General features: G+C 34.8%; 1 protein-coding gene across 1 annotated transcript in view; it reads left to right on the plus strand.

Moving 5' to 3' along the window:
* Window positions 1-22,129, plus strand: part of LRRC2 (leucine rich repeat containing 2) — a 76,846-nt gene extending 54,717 nt beyond the window's left edge. Inside the window, exons 6-9 of the mRNA XM_015615586.1 lie at window positions 15,282-15,427; window positions 17,544-17,699; window positions 19,531-19,667; window positions 21,115-22,129. Coding sequence (XP_015471072.1) covers window positions 15,282-15,427; window positions 17,544-17,699; window positions 19,531-19,667; window positions 21,115-21,164 — 489 coding nt within the window. The 3' untranslated portion in view covers window positions 21,165-22,129. The remainder of the gene's footprint in view (window positions 1-15,281; window positions 15,428-17,543; window positions 17,700-19,530; window positions 19,668-21,114) is intronic.
* The last annotated feature ends 217 nt before the right edge of the window (window positions 22,130-22,346 follow it).

Raw genomic sequence — 22,346 nt, forward strand, 5'->3', positions numbered from 1 at the left:
GGAGAAAGCTCTTTCTCTGTTTGTAAAGGCCTCTTTCTGCACTCTGTAAGTCATCTCTCTAAATCTTAAAATGAGGCAATCTGATGCTACATGAAAAAAAATAGATGATTTGTGCTCTCATCTTTTACTTTCTCAAGGCTTAGGAGTTCATACAATTCCATATTGTGTCCAAGGAAGAGCAATCTGTTTCAATGTCTAGTTTTCAGTTTTTTTAAAATTTGCTATATTGTTGGATGTCTCACATTTTCAGATATTAAAAAGTTACAGTTAAGATCAATATTTCATTAGTATCAATTGGAAGTAAAATTTGGCAGAGAAAATTTATGGATCTGCAGTGGAGTTCAAATCTGTATTAGCCACACTTGCAAATTAATAATGTCTTCCACTCGACGTGAGTGAAAAGATAAATTAAAATAATATATAAATGCACATATAAGAAAAGTCAACCTACATGACATTATGTTTATGTAGTCAGCCTGTAACAGATACTTCTAGACCTCAGTAGCCAAGTTCAGCAGAGGAAGGTACACAATGAGGCCTAGTAAATAGGTTTGTAATCCTCCCTGATACAACACATATCTCATAAGATTCTTAGGTGGAGAAGACTTTATTCTTCTAGTTAAGATGATCAGGAGAGGCATGTCCTGTACCTTATCCAGTCCTTCTCTTACCTTAGTGTGATTATACTGGATGCAAAATATTAATAGCTACAAGGAGAAGGAGATGGATGGATTTATTTCCATATTTCTTGTAAATTTTGCATATGAATTTAAGAATTAGTATGATGTTGGTATTTGTATTTTAACTGTTGGATAGAGTTCCTCTCACTGTCATCATCATACAGGTTATGCAATAAATTTCTTCTTCCTGGAAAAAACCTGTACTATAAATACTATATTTTCTGATAAAAGTTTGTAGAAAAACTGCTCTGGCCTGAATTTCAGGTATGCTTTCTTCAGAAACTATTAGTTTCTACAGTTATTTACAGGATCAGTTAGATTAGATTAGCAATTAGAGTTTCTTGTGCATGATATTTCAAAGAGACAGCTTTGTTGCGGATTTCTTTTTTTTGGGCAATAATGTTGCGGTAGCCAACAGTTTCTATGTGACCCAAAGGAACTTCAGTGAGAAGAGAGGGAGTATGAAGAAGTTCTAATTTCCTCCATCTGTACCATCTGGTACGGCACATGCTGTCAGCCACAGGACAGGCAAGTCATTCCACAGTACCAGGAACAAGACAGAAATGCTTGCAGTAGATGTTCTGATACAGAAAACAAATTAAAAAGTTTTTTCAAAGTTATTCTGCCTCGAACAGTGTTCAATACTACATCTGAGTAGTCCCAGTAAGTGATCAGAATGTTTTCTGTATCATCTGGGTAGAGCAAAGTGAAGGAATTAGAGACTGTTAAAGCATATGAATAATTTGTCAAGCAGAGTGCATATCTATGAATGCCTACATTTTTATGTCAATCCTGTATAAACTGAACTTTGAAATTCAGAGAAATTAAAAGGTTATGCTTCATGGCTGCTTTAACACACTGTGTCTTCAAAAGATCAAATTAAATCTTGTTTTGTATTTCTGATGCACAGTTTCAGCTAAGTCCTAATATAAGCAAGCACAGACATGAAGACCTTTCAAAATCATAGAACCGTAGAATAGTTTGGGTTGGAAAGGATTCACAAAGATCATCTAGTGCAACGCCCTGCCATGGGCAGAAACATCTTTAACTGGAACATATTTCTCAAGGCCCCATCCAATCTGACTTAGAATGTTTCCAGGAATAGGATACCTACCACCTCTCTGGGGAACCTGTACAGTGTTCCAGCTTAAAAATATTACCCCTTGTCCTGTCACAATAGTCCCTGCTAAAAACTGCCTCCATCTTTATTGGAAGCCCACTTTAAGAACTGAAAGGGCACAGCGAGATTTCCCCTGAAACCTTCTCTTTTCCAGGTTAAACAACCTTAGTTCTCTCAGCCTGTCCTCACAGAGCAGGTTTTCCATTACTCTGATTATTTCTGTTGTTTTATTTTGGACTCCCTCCCACAGTTCCATGTACTTCCTGTGCTGGGACCCCAGAGCTGGACGCAGGGTTCCAGGTGGGCTCTCACCAGAGCAGAGCAGAGGGACAGAATCCCCTCCCTCCCCTGCTGCCCACACTGCTCTGGATGCAGCCCAGGACACGTTTGGCTCTCTGGGCTGGGAGTGCCCATGGCTGGGTCATGTCCAGCCTCTCACCCACCAGCACCCCCAAGGCCTTCTCACAGGGCTGTTCTGCATCTGTTTATCCCCAGCGTGTCCTAATACGGGGGTTTGCTCTGACTCAGGTGCAGTATCCAAACCTTCCATTGCTATTTGTTTGGGGTTTTTTTTTGGTTTTTTTTGTTTTTTTTTTTTAATATGTGTAACAGTTATAAATTAAAAATTCAATCAAATGTACAGGACATTATCTTCCCAGGGGTTTCACTATCCAGTAAGGCACTGGAAGAATTCACCTATAGGTCCTTTCTGTCTTTTTAAATAGGACTATAAAGAATTCATTAAATCTTTACTTCTGTAAGACTTTTTGTAGGTTGCAAAGGAGCCATGTATCATATTTGTTAAAAATGGAATTTTGTTTGTGAGGGTTTTTCAGGACCACAAGGAGATAGGGGTGCTGCAACTTGGTATTGGTATTGGAAGCCAACTTCTGGTAAATTTTTCATTTTAAATCACTAGGGAGAGTCCAACTGACTGTAATTGGGCCAATATTTCTGTACATACATGTTTCAGTCTCAGAAATGATTTTGCAGTTGCTTGTCTTGGTTGCATCTCCACTAGACAGGATTTCATCTTGTTCTTCTTTGCTCAGGGCTTATATTCTCTTTGAATTTGCTTAAAGCTCATGATAGCTGCTTTTCAATGCAGTTGGTCGAAGTGTCAATCCATGTAAAACAGCAGCTGTGTCATGGAACTGGTATAAGATGCAATATCAAACATTAGCAGGAGGAGTGTGAAACCCAAAAAAGCAGGTGCAAAGGTGTTAGGTGTCAGAAGAGATCCTCAGAGGCCTTACTACTGCAGGAGTTCTCATAAGTTTTTTAATAGTTGAGGGGCTAAAGAAGGACATGGATCTATGTTAGGAAATAGGATTATGCAGCTAGGCATGGGAAAATGTGTCAGTTGATCCCACTCTTGACACCGTGCTTCCAAAGCCTTCTAATTAATATAGCACCATTTTAAAACCACTTCACTATCAGAGTAAGTCAGCAGCTAATAATAACAGTCCACTTCACTGGAGATCTGACCCATGCTTACTTCCATGCTGTGGTGCCAATGACCTTTCCTTTACCTTTCACATTAGTTCAGTAAAAGTAATATCACCTTTCACAATCTAAAATGTTTTTATAATAGGGAATGACAGACAAGTAATTTTACAGCATAAGGGAAGACTTAACAATGACCAAAGGGGCATAATGTGAACATTAAAGCATGGCTATATTATTACAAAAAGCATGAATATAACTGTAAAAGAATTCAGCACCAGGAAAGAGTATTTGGAACTGTTCCAACTCTGCTTTCTCTCAAAACTGTTCCAGATCTCTTTGAAAGCAAAATAGGCTTTCAAAATTCTAATAATACAACCTCCATTCATCTGTGAGATAATCTGAGGCAGATTTTATATAGCTACTGAATAGAAGTAGAAAGCAGAACAAATACATAGCACTATCAGGCTTGCATGTTTTGTCTTGCAAAAAAATGTCTCTGGTGCCAACACACAGGGATTGATGACAATCAAAACAGAGTTTTAGCTGAAGGGATAGAAAAGCCTCCTATTTATTTTTTCATAAAGTGCAGATAATGAGTGGCGTTATTTATTCCTTAAGAATAATAAAGTCGGAGAGTATAATTGAAATTAATGTGTTTAATTTATTACTGAATATATTTCTATCAGTTGTTAACTAATTATAGTGTTTACATGATTGATCAACTCTTCACAGCTGTAAAAAACACTTGGTAAGGCTGACATTTTTATTCATCAACATTGATTGGTGGGAAAGATATAAAGACAGAGATAGCCTGATCAGTTGAAAATAGACATCATCCGAGGATTTTTTTATCTCATGTAGAACTCAGGTAAGATCTCTGTCTTACTAGTCCTGGACAAAAGAGCATAGAATTATACCCAGTGTGAAGTGGAAGAGATGTCAAATTTGTGAGGAAATTCAAAGAAGGCTGTGTCCCAGTGGATCCAGCTTTACTTTTTGATGAGACTCGAACTCACAGGCCTGGACTTCTGTCATTCTAAACTACAGTACAAAGCAGGATGAGTTTAGGTTAAGAAATGAATGGCTAGAAAGCTCAGAACAAATACAAAAAATGGAGGCATGTCTTCACTTGCTGTTTAGGTGTGCATCTAATTCACTATTTTGACTTGTCATAGAGCCATTTTCTACTGATGGAATTTAGAAGGAGATGTGTAATTCTATGGATAATAAAAGCACATGTTATAGAGGTCATGTAAAGGTTAAACCACAGCCTTGTAAGAATAATATTTCCAGACTTCTCTTATCTTTTACTTTGCAAAATGATTTTTTTTTTTTTTTTTATTCTTCTTCTGGTCTATTTTTAATTGACATGTTTTATTAGATTCCCCATCACCTGCATTACTGTAGCCACATCAAACTGTTTCTTTTTGGACTAATCCGAGGTGATGCTGATAATCTCTGTTTGCAGAATTCTGTGACTCAAATTTTGAGATACCATTTTTACACATGTAGTGTGGACGTTGGGTATATGTGACCAGTGCTTGCCTGTGTGTAGAGTTGGTGTGAAGAATGTGTATGATTATGTGACAGAACTTCCCCTGACTGTGTATGGTTACACAATGCACGATTACATGGCTGCATGACTGGCGAGTGTATGCACCACAGATTGCTGCTGACTCCTAGCTTCAGTCATGTCATATGCTGGCTGCCATTGTAGTCTTGAGACTGGTATTTCATTTCATCTTGAAACACAGATTTGATCAGTTGAAAGTGATGTCTGAAGGTTGTCACAGTGGTAGCAGAGGGGCTACAAGTGTTTTAATCACGCATGGGCATCACCATTTCATGATTTACAGTTATTTGCTGCACTTACAGTTTCTCTTTGAATATAGTCCTTTCAGAGGTGGTTTAAGGAGAGGCCAGGTTACTTTAAATTGTCCTTAATATAGCTGAAACAGTTTTCATTCTCAGATATAAAATGGTCTTTGAAATAGTGTTTAGAGGCAACAAAAAAGTTACTGAGATTAGAGGACCTAATGTGATGCTTCAGAACCGTATAATGTTGGACTACATTTTTTGAAAAAAAGGAAGAAATTAGGAGGTTCTAAAAATATTGGTCATCTTAAATATCAATCAATTTCATTGCCATAATTAAGGTCTTGATATACTTGTTATATTATATACCTGGAGTGCTTTTCAGCATGTCAAGACTAGAAATCAGGAAACCTGTTTTATACTTCCTCTGATGTACTTTTTCACCTTGGTAAGTGACTTCCTGCCACTGTGTTTCTGTTCACTTTTTCCCATTTGCTTTTAGTGACTATTAAAGGTATTGAAACAGCACAATAGAGAACTCTTACCATGTGTTTTTTAGAGCATTGCATCACAGAGATTTATTTGCAGTTTCTTGTGCTCTGGTAATGATGATATCAGTAAAGTAACAAACCCTACATTGCAGATCTGCTTAAAAATTTAAACTTTTAGATGTTTTGACATTTGAAATCTCAGCATTATTCAGTAATTAATAAGCAGCATTATTCTACAAGAACACTAGCGAGGTGTTTGTGCTATATTCTGAGGCTGAAAAAACTTGAACTGCTTCTTTGGATTGTGACATAGAAATAGAGGTTGTCATTATTTATGTAAATGTCAGCTTCTTCAGAATTCTGCAAAGTTATTAAAAAAAATGTTGTTACAAATTCAATAATCTAATTGTGTAGAGGTTTCATTTTAGGGAGAAGTGCAATGCTTTTTTGGTTATGTTGTTCTTGTGAAGAAAAAATATGTAATGAATTATCAATTTCTTGCTCAATTGTTCTAACCTTTACAGTTTTTCCTAATCTTGATTTAGGTCTTTCAAAACTGCTGCAAACCAAAAATTTAAATTAAATAAGGTATTTCCGTTCTGTTATCTATTGTTAATATCCAAATCCCATATATTACTACAATTTGCCTAGAGAAAAATTGGAAATTATGGTGTTTTGTGTGTAGTGTTTTACTTAGTGGGAAGTAATTTGGGATTAATTATTGTATATTACATTATATATTTATATATATATATCCAACTATTTATTTGCTTTTTTGAACACTAATGCGTAGTGAACACAAGACTTTCACAAAGTTACTTTTTTCATTTTTTCCATCCTTTCCCAGGTTTCAGTCAGTTTAAGAAATGTTCTTGCATTAGCTTCTGCTTCTCAGTATTAGGTTTTATTTGCAGTTGTGAAAATCATGACAGCTTCAGATGCATGCTGTTAATAAAAAATGTTACTCCTATGTATTTGCTCAGCAGTCATACTTTCTTTTGCTATATTCATGTTTTTATATGCTTTTAATATTATATAGGTATTTAACATTTTAATAACATTAACATTTAATATTTAAATATAAATACTATATTATATTTAAATATAAATACTAATATTAACATTTACTATTTAATTAGGTCACAGAAAATATCTGATATTGCATATGATATGCACAAATACATCAAAGATTTTTGTTTTATTATTAAAAAATTACTGGGGCTATATATGCTTCTAGCAGCAATACGTAACTAAACAAAGATAAGTATCTTGGATGCAATCTGAAGGGAATTGAGCGAGTAAAACATTTGTTTGTAAGCTACTTATATTGATATAGGGCATAGCAATAAAAGTGCAAAATGTATTTGAGATTATACTGTTTCAATACCATGAAACCTGATTCTACACAATTTATCTTCCAAACAGCTACGCTGGGACAGGCAAGATGAATGATTTTGTTAGCCACTTTTTCCTTTTTGTTTAAGAGACACAGGACAATATTTAGCAGTCCAAGGAGCTTATGGAACAAGCCTTCAGCTGCATGCAGATGTTTATATCTTCCTGAGGTACTCTGAGCCAATGGAACAGGTCTTGATATAATTTAGACCTAGCAGCTTTCCAGAAATACAAGAGCCTCTTGGCTACCCTGAAGACCTGGCCAGATATATTCTATGCAGGCAGGTGTTGTTTTTTTTTCTTCAAGACCATTTTAGCAAATGTTTCATTAGAGTATAATGGGAAAAAAAATCAATCAATCAAACAACCAAACCAAAAATCCAAGAAAAAGATAATTTCCAGGCTTTCCAGTAAAAATCAGATGATGTTTGTAAGCTTGCTATGTTATCATTCCTACCAAAGATACATGACTGTGTGGTACTACTAGAGGGCTACTCTCCAGAACCTGTGCCACATCTCAGTATATTTTACATTAGAGAAATTCTACCTCTAAAATTCATCTTGAAAGTCCAGCTCCATTGCAAGCCTTCTAAAGTGTGCATATGATTAAGCATTAACTTTTATATTCATCAGACACCAAATAAGAACAACATAATTCAATAGATGCCCTAAGGTTACTTGATCACTGGATGACTGGATGGAGTAGAGCAAAATGAAGTACTAAGAACTGTAAGAATTCACAGCCTCATGCTCTTAATAGCACCAACAAGTTCTTGGTATCTATTCTAGATAACAAGTTCTAGATACCTATTTGTACCAAAAACTGCACAACACTGTACAACAACTGTACACTGTTCAACATATGTGCCATTCCTTACTTTTCTTGACCAAGTCAAGAAACGACCTCTTGCATATCTGATTATTTAACTAATATTAGCTTTATTTTCAATTTATTTTTGCATGTTTGTGTCAAAGCAAGACATAAAACTTCCTTGAAATATTGTTATAAAATAGGGAGAACAGAATCCTTTGGGAAGAGATATAATCAAAATCTTTCCTGTTAGGTTTGTCACTACCTGAAAGAAAGTATATAAAAACCCCATGTGTGTCTAGCAACACTATAAGAAAGCAAGAAAGAAGAAAGAAAATTTTCTGTAGTTCTGTCAAGCCACAAAGCAGTGACCTGTTGTTTTAATTTTTTGACAGTGTCTTCAGTTGTAGTTTGTGTACTAGCAGTGTCATACATATATAGTCTGTGGAGTTAAAAGAAAAATAATTTTATAATGGATATTTTACAAAAGTATGCTGGACTGCATATGGTCTAATTCCAGACCAGATATGTCACAGTGTGCAAAGTAGTCTTATCTGCATTGTGAATTTCACAAATCTGGGGATATTCTTTATGAAACCTCTGCTTCACAAAAAGACAAGATTTGTCTTTTTGTGAAGCAGAGATCCAAGTTGCAGGGTTCTTCTGATAGCAGACAATTATTCACAACTGCTGTAGTTCTCAGCTCCACATATGGCAAGAATCTTGTGCATTTTGGTGAAGTTATTCTGTGCCACAACAAAAGGAATTTCCACCATTTATGTTTGCAAACCAGAAAAAAACATAGAGATGCTTATTCTTGGTATCATAATGGTGGCTCACAAATTGCAAATCTGATCTCTGCTGCTGAGGCAGAAGTGTCTTTTTTGCCATAACATTTTTTCTTCCACTTAATATATTAGCAAGCTGATTTCTGGCTGACATTTTGTGAGAGCCTTTATTCAAGCTTAACAGGCTATCTCTGCTCAACCTGGTGTAGAATGCAGATTGTTGTTGTTGCCCAGCCCCAGTATATATAAGGTGAAATAATTTCAGCATCAGTCATCAAAATGGGGTGATTGTAACAAATTAGAACTATAGAACCACATTCTTAGTTTTATTTCTGTGACATTCTCCCACAATTCTCCTATTTAAGTATTTTGCATCTGTCAATATTGCATTATTACTTGGTTCTCTTCTGCTGATACTACCTCTTCAAACATCCTTGATAACTTTTTCCTTTGAAGTGAATGGTTATTATTTTATCAATGCAAATGTATTGTAATTGTTTATTTGAACTGTCATCTTTCTTTATAATGTATTTTTAAAGTTGCTACAGAATAAAATTTCCATATCTTTTGGATCTTTTTTCCATTTTCCACCCCATTTTGAAAAATACTGATTTATTCTGGGTTTCAGAATGAGCTCAAATGAGCATACTCAGTTTTTTGAATCAGGAGGGTAACTGCACAGGGTGCATTGTGTTGTCATGGCAAACCAAAATCGTTGTGCATGATTAAATCATAATTAAGATGGCACCATCTGAACAGTATTTCTTCAATTGCTATGCACCTTGAAGCAGAAATGAAAAAATATTTTTGGGTTTGCCTCTATTGTGCTATGAGAGTAAGCAGTATTGATCATCTCTTGGTGAAGGAACAGAATATAACTTTAAAGAGTCTTTTGAAAGGTTTAAAAACACTTTGTCTCCAAACATGCTGGATAGGTCAGTTAATGTCCATATGCTACTGATATTGCTGTTCTTCCTCTTCTAATGATTTTAATTGAAACATATGAAGAGTACACTCCCAAAGTGAGCTACTGGACCTATTTAAGTTGATGAAAAATCTTTAATTGACTTTTGGTGGAGCCTAATTTTCCCTTCTAATTTGTGCCCTTAATTTATGAGTTTTGGAAATTTGAATATGAGATGATTTCATGATGGCAAAGCTCAATAATATATGCAGACTGTGTGTAGCTGCAGCATCAAAGCTGTGAAAATTTAATGTAAGTAATCAACATAAATTTATTTTTTGAGAAAGAAGACTTGTTTTGGCTTTAGCCCAGGAAATCATTAATTGGGTACTTAATTTCATACATGTGACTTTTCTATTGGTTTGGAACAACTCCTATGTTTAGACTTAAACACACAATCTCCATTCTTAGGGATTTTAACTGTATGACGAAAGTCCTGCCCTTATTGCTATGTGATTCTTCAATCACCTGATTGACTGATCGATACCTGATACTTTTGTGAACATTGCATGTGTTGCATGTATTGCATGTATTTTTTGAATATTGAATAAAAGTGATTTCCTCATTTTTTTGTAGAGATAATTAAAGATCTGTGCACACAAAAAAACTACTTTAATAATAAATAAAGTCCCTTTCTATGAACTTCTAATGCTAGATCATAATGACTATATTTACTCTGTTAAACACTAAACTTAGTTGTTTGGATGATGAAATAATGAACTGTGAAAGGGGACAATATTAAACTTCCAAGTAAATGGTTTGGCATAAGGCTAACAGTGTCTGTTGGTGGATTAACTCTACAAAACCTTAGGATTTTAGCATTGCAAAATCAGAATGGTGCCATCTCAGTGAGTGCTGTCTTTCACTTATGTTTCTCGGCTATAGCTTACCACCATCCAATCAGTGAGAAATGCCTCTGCCCTAATTTAGGTGCAAACAACACCATATGCTCAAGTCAACAACTCAGATTTTATGTAACAATCAATATGAAGTAGAAATAAAGAAATAGAAAAGGCAGAGGGGAGAAAGAGAGATATGAAGTGGAAGACATTTGCCACCCATGAATCCAGCAGCAACCTGTTGGTCTTTAATCTCCCTGGGTTTATTGGTGATGGAGTTCCTAAGGTCTTTCAAAACTCCTCACTAATTATACATTCTAGCAAACGAAGGAATTCATGCTCATGGGCTACACTGTTCTTTTAATCTATTGCTCATGTGATTACCTCACTTCTAATGATAGTAAGCCCACATCCATAGTTTTTCTCTTCTTTTGAGTTGGTAGGTTTCTTATGTTGGTAGGCTGTGAGTTGGTGCTCGTGATTTTCCCCTGCAGGAATTGCCTTTCACCAAGATGGAGATGCTTTCAGCACAGATGCTGATCTGTCTTCCCTTGAGGCCCATAAATTCTTCATTCTTTGTGGTCATTATCAGTGATAGATTCTTCTCCCAAAGCTTTGTTAACTTTCCCCATGAGATAACACTCAGACAATAGCACCACCTTTATCTTATCTCCAGATGTGGTGACTTAATTTACTGTCCAAGCTCCAGGTATCCACAGAGGTCTCTTCAGAGGGGCTTCAGTGATTATGGATGCTATCCATATCATAGCTTGGGGTGAGTTTTGTTTGACTGGTGATAAGCATATGAGCAGCTGCTTCTTTACACAGTTTACCACAGTGTGAATTTTTTTCTGGATGCATTGTCCAGGATGTACTACCCAGGTCTCACCTCCACCAGGCCTGGAGTTAGTGCACATCCTGTTCTGTCCTTATCTCATCTCATCTCATGGTAAAGTCCTTCCCCTTAACAGCGCTCTTAAAAGTGTTTGAGACAGATAACTGTGCTCTTTAAGGCATTGTACAAGATACAACCAAATGAAGTGCTGTTTAATTTCATATATTTTGGTCTTCTGAGGGTTTTGTCACAAAACACATGAAATAAGTACTCTGTTTTTAAACCATTGTATTGACTTGTGAATGTATTTGCTTTATCAAGTTTAAGAGTCCAGTTTAGCAGTCTGATGGTGGGCTGGGCTATAAATACCCAACCATATCTTCATGAAAGGTATCATTTGCCTCTAATGATTCTTCTACTAAGTTTCTGCAGTTGGTGTTGTTATCCATGAATGTCAATGAGATTATAGAAGAGGTTACACTTACAGCTCAGTGAAAGAAATTATAGGGACCTGAAGTCATGATATTTAAGTGGACAACTATGCAGTTTGTTCCTAGGGTGTTTCTTTTTCATATATATACTACTGTGTTCAGCAGGTTAATAATGAGTGTCAATCTACAGGAAACAATATCTATGATAGCCTATACCATTGAAGTGGTACAAATTTTCTTTGACTTCAATTCTGAAATTTCTGGGCAAAAGTGTATTTGTAATGCATGGATAGACATTTTTCGGTTAATCCTTCACATGTTTTACCATGTATTGAGTTTGATGGGTTACAGTTTCTATTACTTACATGTCACTGAAAAATATGGTGTTTTAAAACAATGTTACACCTTTTAATGTTTTGATGTAAGTAGTAGGCAACTCATGGTAAATAAGCAAGCAACCTCATGTGCAAATCCTTTTCACAACAAAAGAGAAGAAGAAAAATAAAACTACACTCATTAATCAAATAATTGTTTAGCCCTGGACATGTTGTTCTTTTCTTTCAACTGAAAGTTTAACTGTCAGAGAGAAAAAGAGTCCGTGGACCTCTACAATATTATCTTATCTGGATTAATTCTATGAACAAAATTATGAAGATAAGTTAAATGGTGCAGTTTTTCAAAGAAAAATGACAAGAATGATTAAACATAAGTACCACAATAAGTCTGTCCAGGTAGCTAGACTATTAAATATGGTTATTTTTTTTTAATGGAACTTGTATAAAGCCTATATAGCGACTGATTCAAAGTTGCATCACAAAGGAAAATACTAAAAAACAACATCAAGCAAAAATGAATAACTTAAAAATTATATGGGAGTCATGCTTGTTTGAAAATGAAATGTTGTAAAAGGTGCAAAAATCCATCAGTCCTTTAAGAAGAAATAAAATACAGAGTGTTTTCTTCAGAAAATATAATACACAGCTGCCATACTTTTCAATGCATCATCTATCATAGGCATTTGTTGGTAATTTATCATGAAAATATTGAATTAAAAATCCCATTAGATTTCAACATACTCTAGAAAATGGGCAGCTTTGTTAAAGTGATGAGGGCTTGCAGCATAAGCAATATAACCATGGCTCCAAATGGTCTGTGGCACTCTGAACCAAAATTTGTATTCATAGTGTAGATGGCCTTATGTTTTGTTTGCAAATTTTTATGTGAATAAAACCTCTTGAAAATGTTTATTTTAATCTAACCAAGTTTTAAAATATTAAAAAAATCTATATACCATTATACTTGTTAGCTTTGTGAAAAATGGGAGAAACATATATGAAAAATGGAAGAAACAGCTATATTTCTTAAAGAGGTAATGCTACAATATTAAGATTGTTTGCAATGTTTAATTCAATAAAGGACTTTAAGGGAATAAAAGTTGAAGAAATATAAATTTGCCATCTAACCTTAATGTTACCAAGTTTTTTCAGTGTGACAGCATGCAAAAACAAAGTGTTTAGGAACCTGAGTGAATAGTAAAGAGTATATTTTAACAGATATCTGTTACTCTGTATTTAGAGGTTGTGGCTTTTCTGTGGGGATGGTTTGAGAGCATTTTGGGTGGAACTGAAGCCTGTGGGATATTATTTTAATTCTGCACTTGCAGAATTTTTGGGAGGATAGTTTGTTGAAATACATGTATCAGCAGTTTTAGCAAGTTATTCTGAGTTTAGAGAAACTTTAAATATTTGCCTGGGATTTGAAATTGTGATGATAATTTGAAACGACAAAGTTATTGCAGTATAAAGATGCTGCCAATTATTTTCTATACTGTCTTGGTGCTACAATCTGGAAGAGTCTCTGTGCTTTCCTTGTTCAAAGAGGGATTCTGTTTTTCTGGAAAAAAGATTCAGTATCTGAATTTACAGAATATGACTGAGTGTTCATTGCTTGTAGTCAGTCCCCAAAATGACAAAATGGTTGGAAAGTAAAATGTATCACAATAAAATGTGTTTGCCTGCTCTGAATGTGTAGTGAGACATATCCATGGTGATGACTCACCAGGACTGTTTTAAGATAGTGTGGGGGGAGATTTTGAAATTATACCTCTGACTTCAAGAACTCTGAACCTCTATCATGTTTTTGAAAGAGAAACTTCATTGTGTAGTCATTTGTAATAGGATAGCTTCAGTAAATCTCCCTGAAAATATTTCTCAAGAGGATAAGATTTTGAAGCTTATGAGGCTATAACTAGAAAAAAAGAAACAGCAAGCAAATAAAATCCAGAAAACCTCAAATCAAACAGGAAACCTACAGCCCAAAAAAGAAGTACAACAACAATAACAAAAAACCCACAAAACAAAACAAAACAAAACAAAACAAAACAAAACAAAACAAAACAAAACAAAACAAAACGAAACAAAATCCTACCAAAAACCACTGTCAAAAGGCCTCTAAAGAAACTAGCTCTGTCACAGCATCATGCTGTGAATGTGAGAATTTTAAATAGCAAGGGTCAAGTTAAGATGAAAGCCTTGCAATTACAAGGAGCTTGGTTAGATAATATAAAAATATAAATAATATATAATAATAATTAAAAATATAAAAATATAAAAAACAGGTCATAATTCTTAATAATTAAAAATATTTCTCAAGGATAATTCTCAGAATGTTTTTATTATTTTATATATTTTTTCATATTTTATCCTTCACATGTGTTCTGCTTTCCTTGGAAGTGGAAAATGTGTTTAGTTTGAGGTTTTTTTCTGTATTCTGAGGTACCTTCAGGCAAAGGCCAAGGAAATTTTTTGCTACTTTTTGTGTATCATGATCTGTAGAGTTTGATTGTGATGGTGACTGATGATTAGAATCTCAGAAGTACAATTTCAATTCTAAAATACTTTTTTGGTTAACATTTATACTCCTTTGACATTCACTTTAGCTAGATGCATGGGTTTATGAACACTGGTAGAATGCATAACTGATTCACTACACAGAGAGCTCTATTCAACTCATTAATTTCTTTAACAGGTGTATTTTACATATGTATTTAATTTTCATTGCATTTAGTATTTATTGCTTTAAAATAAAATTCCTTTGAAAATGATTCCAATACAAATTTCTAATATTCCTTATTATATATTAAGTTTGCAGTATGGAAGATGTGTTTTTAAAGATATTTGAAAATTATTGGACCAAATTATCTGTTGGCTTAAATTGATGCCTTCATTTTCTAATCATGTCCTAGTATTACACTCTCAGTGCACAGCAAGGTTATAGTGAAGGGAATCTTTGTAATCTAATCTCTGATTTTGAGAATGGTAACCTGGTATCTATTAGTTATAGAAATTGTCTTTTGTTACCTCAGAACCAAGTAATTTTCTGGTTCCAGACTTGTCATCTAAATCTGTAGGGTTTTAAAGAATAAAAATTTCATTCAATCCCCTGATGCTGTTAGAAGAGTGATGAACAATTTGGGAGGTAGGCACTTCTGAATTACATTTTTTATAAAATGATGACTAAGAGACAAGGTTGGCAAGATAGTTGAGTAAAAAAAAAGAATTCTTATCTTTCTAAGTGCTTTTAGAGGAATAAAAATTGTTGATGAATGAAATGTCTTCTTGTATTTGCAAAAAGTAACTAAAATAAAGCACCACTTCTTTCTAGCTAAGTAACCTGAAACAACTCACGTTTTTGGATGTGTCAGCGAACAAGTTCCATTCTATTCCAATTTGTGTACTCCGGATGTCTAATTTGCAGTGGTTGGATATTAGCAGCAACAGCCTGAAAGATCTCCCAGAAGACATAGACAGGTAGTTTATGCTTTAATTCAATGAGATGTATAGGAACTCTTAAGTGAATTTAGAAAGTAACAAGCTTCCAAGGGACACTGTTGATGGAAAGTCACATTTGGAAATGTATCAGGTATTTTTGCATGCAAACATTTCTGTTATTATTAATGGACTGGATCTGAGAACAAAAACTACTTTTACTAGCTCATTGATGGCAGTCAGTTAACAAAATATATTTTCTGCTGCTTTCATAATAATTTGTGATTATATCTAGACATTGTTTTTTGGGAAGTTCACCAGATATACTCTGCCCCAGTTCCAGCAAAGGGGACTCACCACAAGAAATTGGCAGCAGTAACTCTCTGGAGGGTAGATGGGGAGAAGAAGAAGGTGAACTAAAGCATATTTTAGTTACTCAAAAAGCTTGATAAACTTTGTTAGTAAAGAAGAAAAATATTGGTAAGATTCAAAAATCCCAATGACAGTCCTCCTCTTCTACTCTGAATGTGTGCACACATACTCACTCTCATAATTTAGATAACCACTTTGAACCAGTTTTTAAAAAAAATAATGCTGATTCTTTTAATGGGATTTTTTAGCCTGAGAAAGCACTTTTTTTATCCCTGAGCTTATTTATTCACTCTAGAGCAGTGTGGTGACTTGGTTTATGAAACTTTAGCTAGCCTTTACTGAAAAAAATTCAAACATATTAACTAAAGTTTATTAAAAAAATATTCAGGATTATTTATTTATCTGGGAATAGAAATCCTTGCGTCAGAGAAAACTTCACAGAGAACTCATTTACTCCTAACTTTTACAAGTTAGGCCTTTTTTGCTGGGAAAAAAGACTTTTCTGGAATGTTGTGTAATCACAGATTATTCTGACAGCAGCACTGGTCTTAACTTGTGTTAATAATTCACAACAAACAAAATAAACTTGCCATTTTTTCCCAAGGGATATGACTAGAGATTCAGCTCACTTCAAAGAGTTTCTAAGAGGATATTTTCCTTTTAGGCAAGGATACCCTCTCTACTTAAACAACCTTTTTTACCCTGGAACTTAAATTCCCTTAGCGTCAAATTATTCCCTTTCTACAATTCATCTTCTCCATTTTGTACTGAGTTGCCAGATTTGATGCTAGAATATCATATTCAGACTCCAAAAAATAAGGTTTTCTTTGTTTGACTTTGGGCTCATGTGCATTCCGAAGACTAAAATATGTCAGGATAACCCCCACATCAGTAAACTGATACTCTCATTCAGACATGTGACTTCAATGCCCGTGGTGTCAAAGAAGCTCAGTGAATAATCCAATGGTCTGTAATACCATTACAATAGTCTGTGATTAATAAAGATGAGTTGACAGTAAACTGAAGCCTTACTTAATATTTTTACCTGAATTCAAGCAAACCACATGGGCCTGATAAGCATAGCCTGCCAACAGTGTTTTAGGAACGGGCCCTTCCATTCAAATAAGACAAATTCGTTTCATCAATTTGCTATGCTTTTTGTCTTCTGCCTAATACAAGGAATAAAGGCACAGACACAAATTTCTATTGCATTAGGAAAAGCCAGGGGAAATAACACAAAAGTTCCTCCACAAACCACTGCCATTAAATTGATTTCATTGGGACAGCTTGCAAGAGCCTTTTGACGAGGAGCTGGTCTTTCTCCTGCTCCCCACAGTATTAATTACTAGTGAAAAACAATAGATGGAGATGTACTGCCTACCACAGATATACCTAATTCATAGAAGCCAGCATATGGGTAAAAGGTGTGAGCTGGTGGCCAGTATTTTTATTTAGTTGCAGGATGCACATGGAGAGGCTTTATATCATGTTCTGTCAACATTTTCTATATGAAAGCACAGTAAATTTTGTACCCTTTTATCCTGAGCATGCTTCTGATTGCTTGTCAGAGGCATGCTATTAATAATGCTGAACGAGTACAGGAGATTTCCACTAAAGTTGATAAAATTTTGTGAAAGTAGGGTTTGAGTGACTTTTTAAGAGAACAAAGATGTTGCATTATATTGCTCCCATTATACACAAGATTAAGTCAGTGTTACTATCTTGGATAGATGTTCCTGTTTGAAATAAATATTTTACATCATCTCTATCTTTGACATCTTTACAGGTTAGATGAATTGCAGACACTTCTCCTACAGAAAAACAAGTTGACTTATCTTCCACGAGCTCTTGTCAATATGCCAAAGCTCAGTTTGTTAGTTGTCAGTGGTGATGACCTGGTTGAGATACCCACGGCCATATGTGAGTCAACCACAGGTTTAAAGTAAGTAAAAGTGAAAGAGGAAGGAAAATATTCTTAAAAAGATAAGGTAAGATACACCTAGGAGAAATGCTTTCACCAGCACCAGTTTCTACAAATTCTGACCCAGTTTATATCAGAATGGTAAAGGAGGCACTAAACTGGAAATTACAGAGGATCTGCAGTTCTGTGATTTTCATCTACCAGTTACCCACATCGAGCATATGTATGTCTAAACTGCTGTTCTGGCTTGACTGGGTCATAGTAGCTCTAACTCTAGAGTTGCAAAACCATGCTTCACAGTGGGACCAGTAGCCTGGGATCTAGCTGCTGGTAAGCTCAGTGCTGACAAAAGCATCTTGGTGGGAGAGGAAGATGTGGCTAGTGAAACATTAAGTAAGGTCACAAGGGTTTAGTAGCTCTTTGCTGTGAAATATCACCTTACTGCTGCATGCAGAATAAGACTAAAATACATTTTAGTCTGCAATTTCAGAGATACTGCATTTCTGCAGGCAATGTTCTTGTTCCTGATTATGGAACCATTTCAGTCTCTGTACTGGGTCTGGCTTGGAGTGGAGTTAGCTGTCGCTGGAATTACCTTTCCTCTCTTAGACCTATTCCTTGCACTAGTAGCTAGAAAGATGCTGGTAACACTTCAGTGTTTTCAGCAATTGCTGGGCAGTGATGGCACAGCATCAAGGCTGTCTCTCCAACCCTCCCCTAAGAAAGCACCTGAGTAGGTGCTGAGGGTGAGCTAGGGGTTGGGAGGGGACACAGCCAGAGCAGCTGACCCCAATTGACCAGAGGGATATTTAATACCCTAGGGTGGCATGCTTAGCATATAAAGCTAAAAGAAAGGCGAGGGGTGTTGGATCCTGTGTTATTGGAGTTTTTGTCTTCCAAAGAAACCAACTACATATACTGAGTCTCTGGTCCCCAGGAAGTGGATAGATATTACCTGTTGAGAAATAGAGAGTGATTTTTTTTGCTTTGCTTTTCTTCTATGCATAGGTATTACTTTTCTCATTAAGCTTATCTACAATTTTTTCATCTGCTATTCTCCCTTGTCTAATTGAGGAGAGGGGCAGAGAGAGGTGCTTGTTTGGTACCTGGGCCAAATAAGGCAGCTGATCACAAACTCACAGCAGTTCATCAGATTTTTACAACTCCATATGATTAGTTGGAACATTTGTTGTTTTGAAAGTAACAGCTTTTAATTTAATTTTTTTCCTTCTTGGAGTGAAAATCTGAGATTTTCAGAATGCTATGCACTTGTTTGCCAGTTATTTAAGCTGTTTATGCAACCACCTAGTTTTTCACCTGCAAAGTATAGCTTTGCATAGTTTGCAATTACAAAGTAATGCATGCCCTTCGTAAAAGACAAGTAATGTAATAACCAAAAAATGGAGGTACATATTGTCAGTTAAATGCTTCTGGCAAAATTCCAGATTGCTAGGCAACATTGTTAGGATGAAGTTCATATTGCCTATTTACAGATGGGGAAATCACAGTGCAGTTGGTCAGAAGTTCTGTAATAAAGAACTGTACCTGTTATTGTAAAGAACGATTTATGTAGATAGATGGAAAAAAGAAAAAAACCAGATAATTTTCATATGGAAAATGGATTATAGAGAAAGTTCCATTTGAAATCTGTATTTTTAATAATAGATGTATCCTAACTATTCCATAATGCTAAATTAAGCTAATGTTCTTCACATTTCTTCTGGTTTTGGTAGCAATATGCTACCAAATTGAATTCTAATTCAATTTAGAAATGAAATTTCTAAAATGTCATTTACAAAGGTCAGTGATGTTCAGCTGCCTGTACATATATTTCTGTGTTAATCTCTCTTAGATTTGTAAGTCTCAAGGACAGTCCGGTAGAAACGATTGTATGTGAAGACACTGAAGAAATAATAGAAAATGAACGTGAACGTGAGCAAGTTGAGAAAGAGTTTATGAAAACATACATTGAAGACCTAAGGGAAAGGGGTATGTGTAAATTTGTAGTAAGCTCCCTGCTGTCTTGGCTGTAAATGCAGACATACATTGGGAACATTCATTTTTAGGAGAACAAGTAGTATACTCTTAACCTCTAGTTGTCTTTTATGTCTTTTAATAAGACTAATAATAAAATGCCAAATCTGCTTTGTTAAAAGTTTGGACCCTAATTAAGACCCTTGATATTGAACATATGCATACAAAATTGTGTTTGTATATGCCTTAACCTTAATTGATGGTAAACACAAAAATATTCTCAATCTCTATATTTACTTACTTCTCTAGGGATTAGTATTTGTGATTTTGAATTCCTGAAGAGGTGCTTCACCTCCTCAGAAAGAATCACAGTGTATATGTGAAAGCCTCATTGTATTGGTAGAATATTCTTTGACAATATTATCTACTTCAAGATACTAACTATTTAACCACTGTACAATTATAGAAAAATACCTGCTTTTATCTTTATTGCATAGCACCTGAAACTATATACATATTACTTCATATTGCTATTCTGTTTTATATTCACCATTGTTGAGAAATCCTTGTTCTCTTGAGTGTTCTTTAATAATTTTTTTTAGGAAAAAGGGAAAGTTTCCTGTGAGAGAGAATACACCATAGGCTCATTTTTACTTCCTTTAATTGTTTGTGTGTAGAAAAGATTTTCTGTGGAATGAATCTTACAGTAGATTTTCATTCCTTGCATTTAATTTAAGTGATCTATATAGTGGTCCTAGAAACCTGTTAAAAGAGAAATGTAAAGAAACACCACAGGGCATGGCTTCATAATACTTTTCTTGTTCTCATGCTGGACTTCTGTTTGTTAACAACTAAAATCTGTGCATATGAATATTCATTCTGTCTATTTCCAAACTGAAGTCTACTATAAAAGTGCTGGATTCTGGTAATGGTAACAACAGTGGTTAAAATGGAGATAAGAAAACAATGGAGGAAAACTAAGGTCATGATCCATCTTTAGAGGCAATTATAAAATATGTAGTGATGGAGTTGTATCTACAGTCTTAGAAAATGTGGAAGTCTGTCAGGCTGCCTGAAACCTGCATTTGACCCTCTTGAGAATAGGCCAGCTTTATGCTCTTTGAGGGCAAAGGCAGCTCAGGGATAGTTTTATTCCTCCCTAAACAGAACTTACTTCCCTGCTTTTTATGAAGAGTTTGGATCATGAATAACTTTTGTATTCCTGCTTCTGAACTTTTGTGCTATAGATAATGCCAATACCTTCTTTTGAAAAACAGACTGTAGAAGGAATATCTTCTATAAAATATAAAGCAGCAGAATTTCTGAAAGATAGCACAGAGATCATTTGTAGAGTAGCTTTGAAACAAGACCAAACCCAGCTGTTTCTAGCTAAGGGTTCCATTTATTTGTGCTGGATTAAACAGCTGAAGTCTGAGATTTATTTCTTTTTTCTCTTTTTCAGAGTCTACTCCTTCCTACACTACAAAAGTAATGCTCAGTCTCCAGCTCTGAAGATTAAAAATCTCTAGGTTTCTACTGAATACCTGAATAACTCTGTTTTTATCTACATGAATAGCAAACACATGAAAATATAGATGGCCAGAATGACATCAAAATCATATAGAATTATTTATTTGTTTCTGTAGTCTTTTCAAGTAACTACAGATAAAAAAAGGAGCAGTAGAACCTTCACAAGATGCTGTTTCACATTTCAGGTCAAAATGCTTATTTTCAAGTTCACAGCAGCAGGCACTAATTTGCATGTAGACCTGCTGAAAGTAAATATTCACTGCAATTAAGTGTACACAGGCATAGCTGAAGAATGAAAACATTGTATGTTGTAGTTGAAACAGTGAAACAGAAACCATGATCTTAAGAAGATATTTGATTTTATAAAAGGGGATAGATTTATTTAAAAAATGAATGTAATCTGTTGTTTTCTTAAGACCAAATACACACATATGTATTTACAATATTCAAATGAGAACACACCCATAGTTCACATTTGCATTCTGTTCTGCAAGAAAATTGCTCTTGGAAACTTCAGTTTAGATAAGTTTCAACAACTTTACATATAGAAACTGTAGCACTTCTCCTTTTTACTTTCAAGCATATTTCAAGCCTTTACCTGTTTGTAAATTCAACAACCTATGTGATTGAAATTTCTGTGCTAAGCAGTCCTATAGTATAGTAGTTTACTAAGTAAGATTTTAAAGCACTAACTGGCGTCAGCTAATACTATTGGCAAAATGATGACACAGGTCTTATATTAATGGTTTTAGATCACAGGATTTTGTGGAAATTGGTTAGAATTTTCCAAGTGGTGTAAGAATGAGTTTGCTGGTAAAACATTATTTTGATTGCTATTTAATAATCTGTTTATATGCTGTTATTTAGGTGTATATAGAGTAGAGTTTCAGAAATCTAGTTTCACATGTACTTTTTTGTCCAATAAAGCAATATTTTTAATCTAAAAAGACTTGAGACTTTGAGAATTGAGACTCAAATTATAGAATTTAAATGGTCCTAAACTTAAGTGTGCAGTTAGGTGAGACAATATTTGCATCTTTGGTTTTTGTTATGGGTGAGCTATTTTCATTTTTGTGCATGAATGTCACTTAAGTAGTCATATTTAAAAAGCAAAGCAATGAAGGATATGTTTCTCAGGCTTCCGTATGGAAAAAGAACTTAAGA

Source organism: Parus major, chromosome Z (assembly GCF_001522545.3).
Source record: "Parus major isolate Abel chromosome Z, Parus_major1.1, whole genome shotgun sequence".
Classification (NCBI taxonomy): domain Eukaryota; kingdom Metazoa; phylum Chordata; class Aves; order Passeriformes; family Paridae; genus Parus; species Parus major.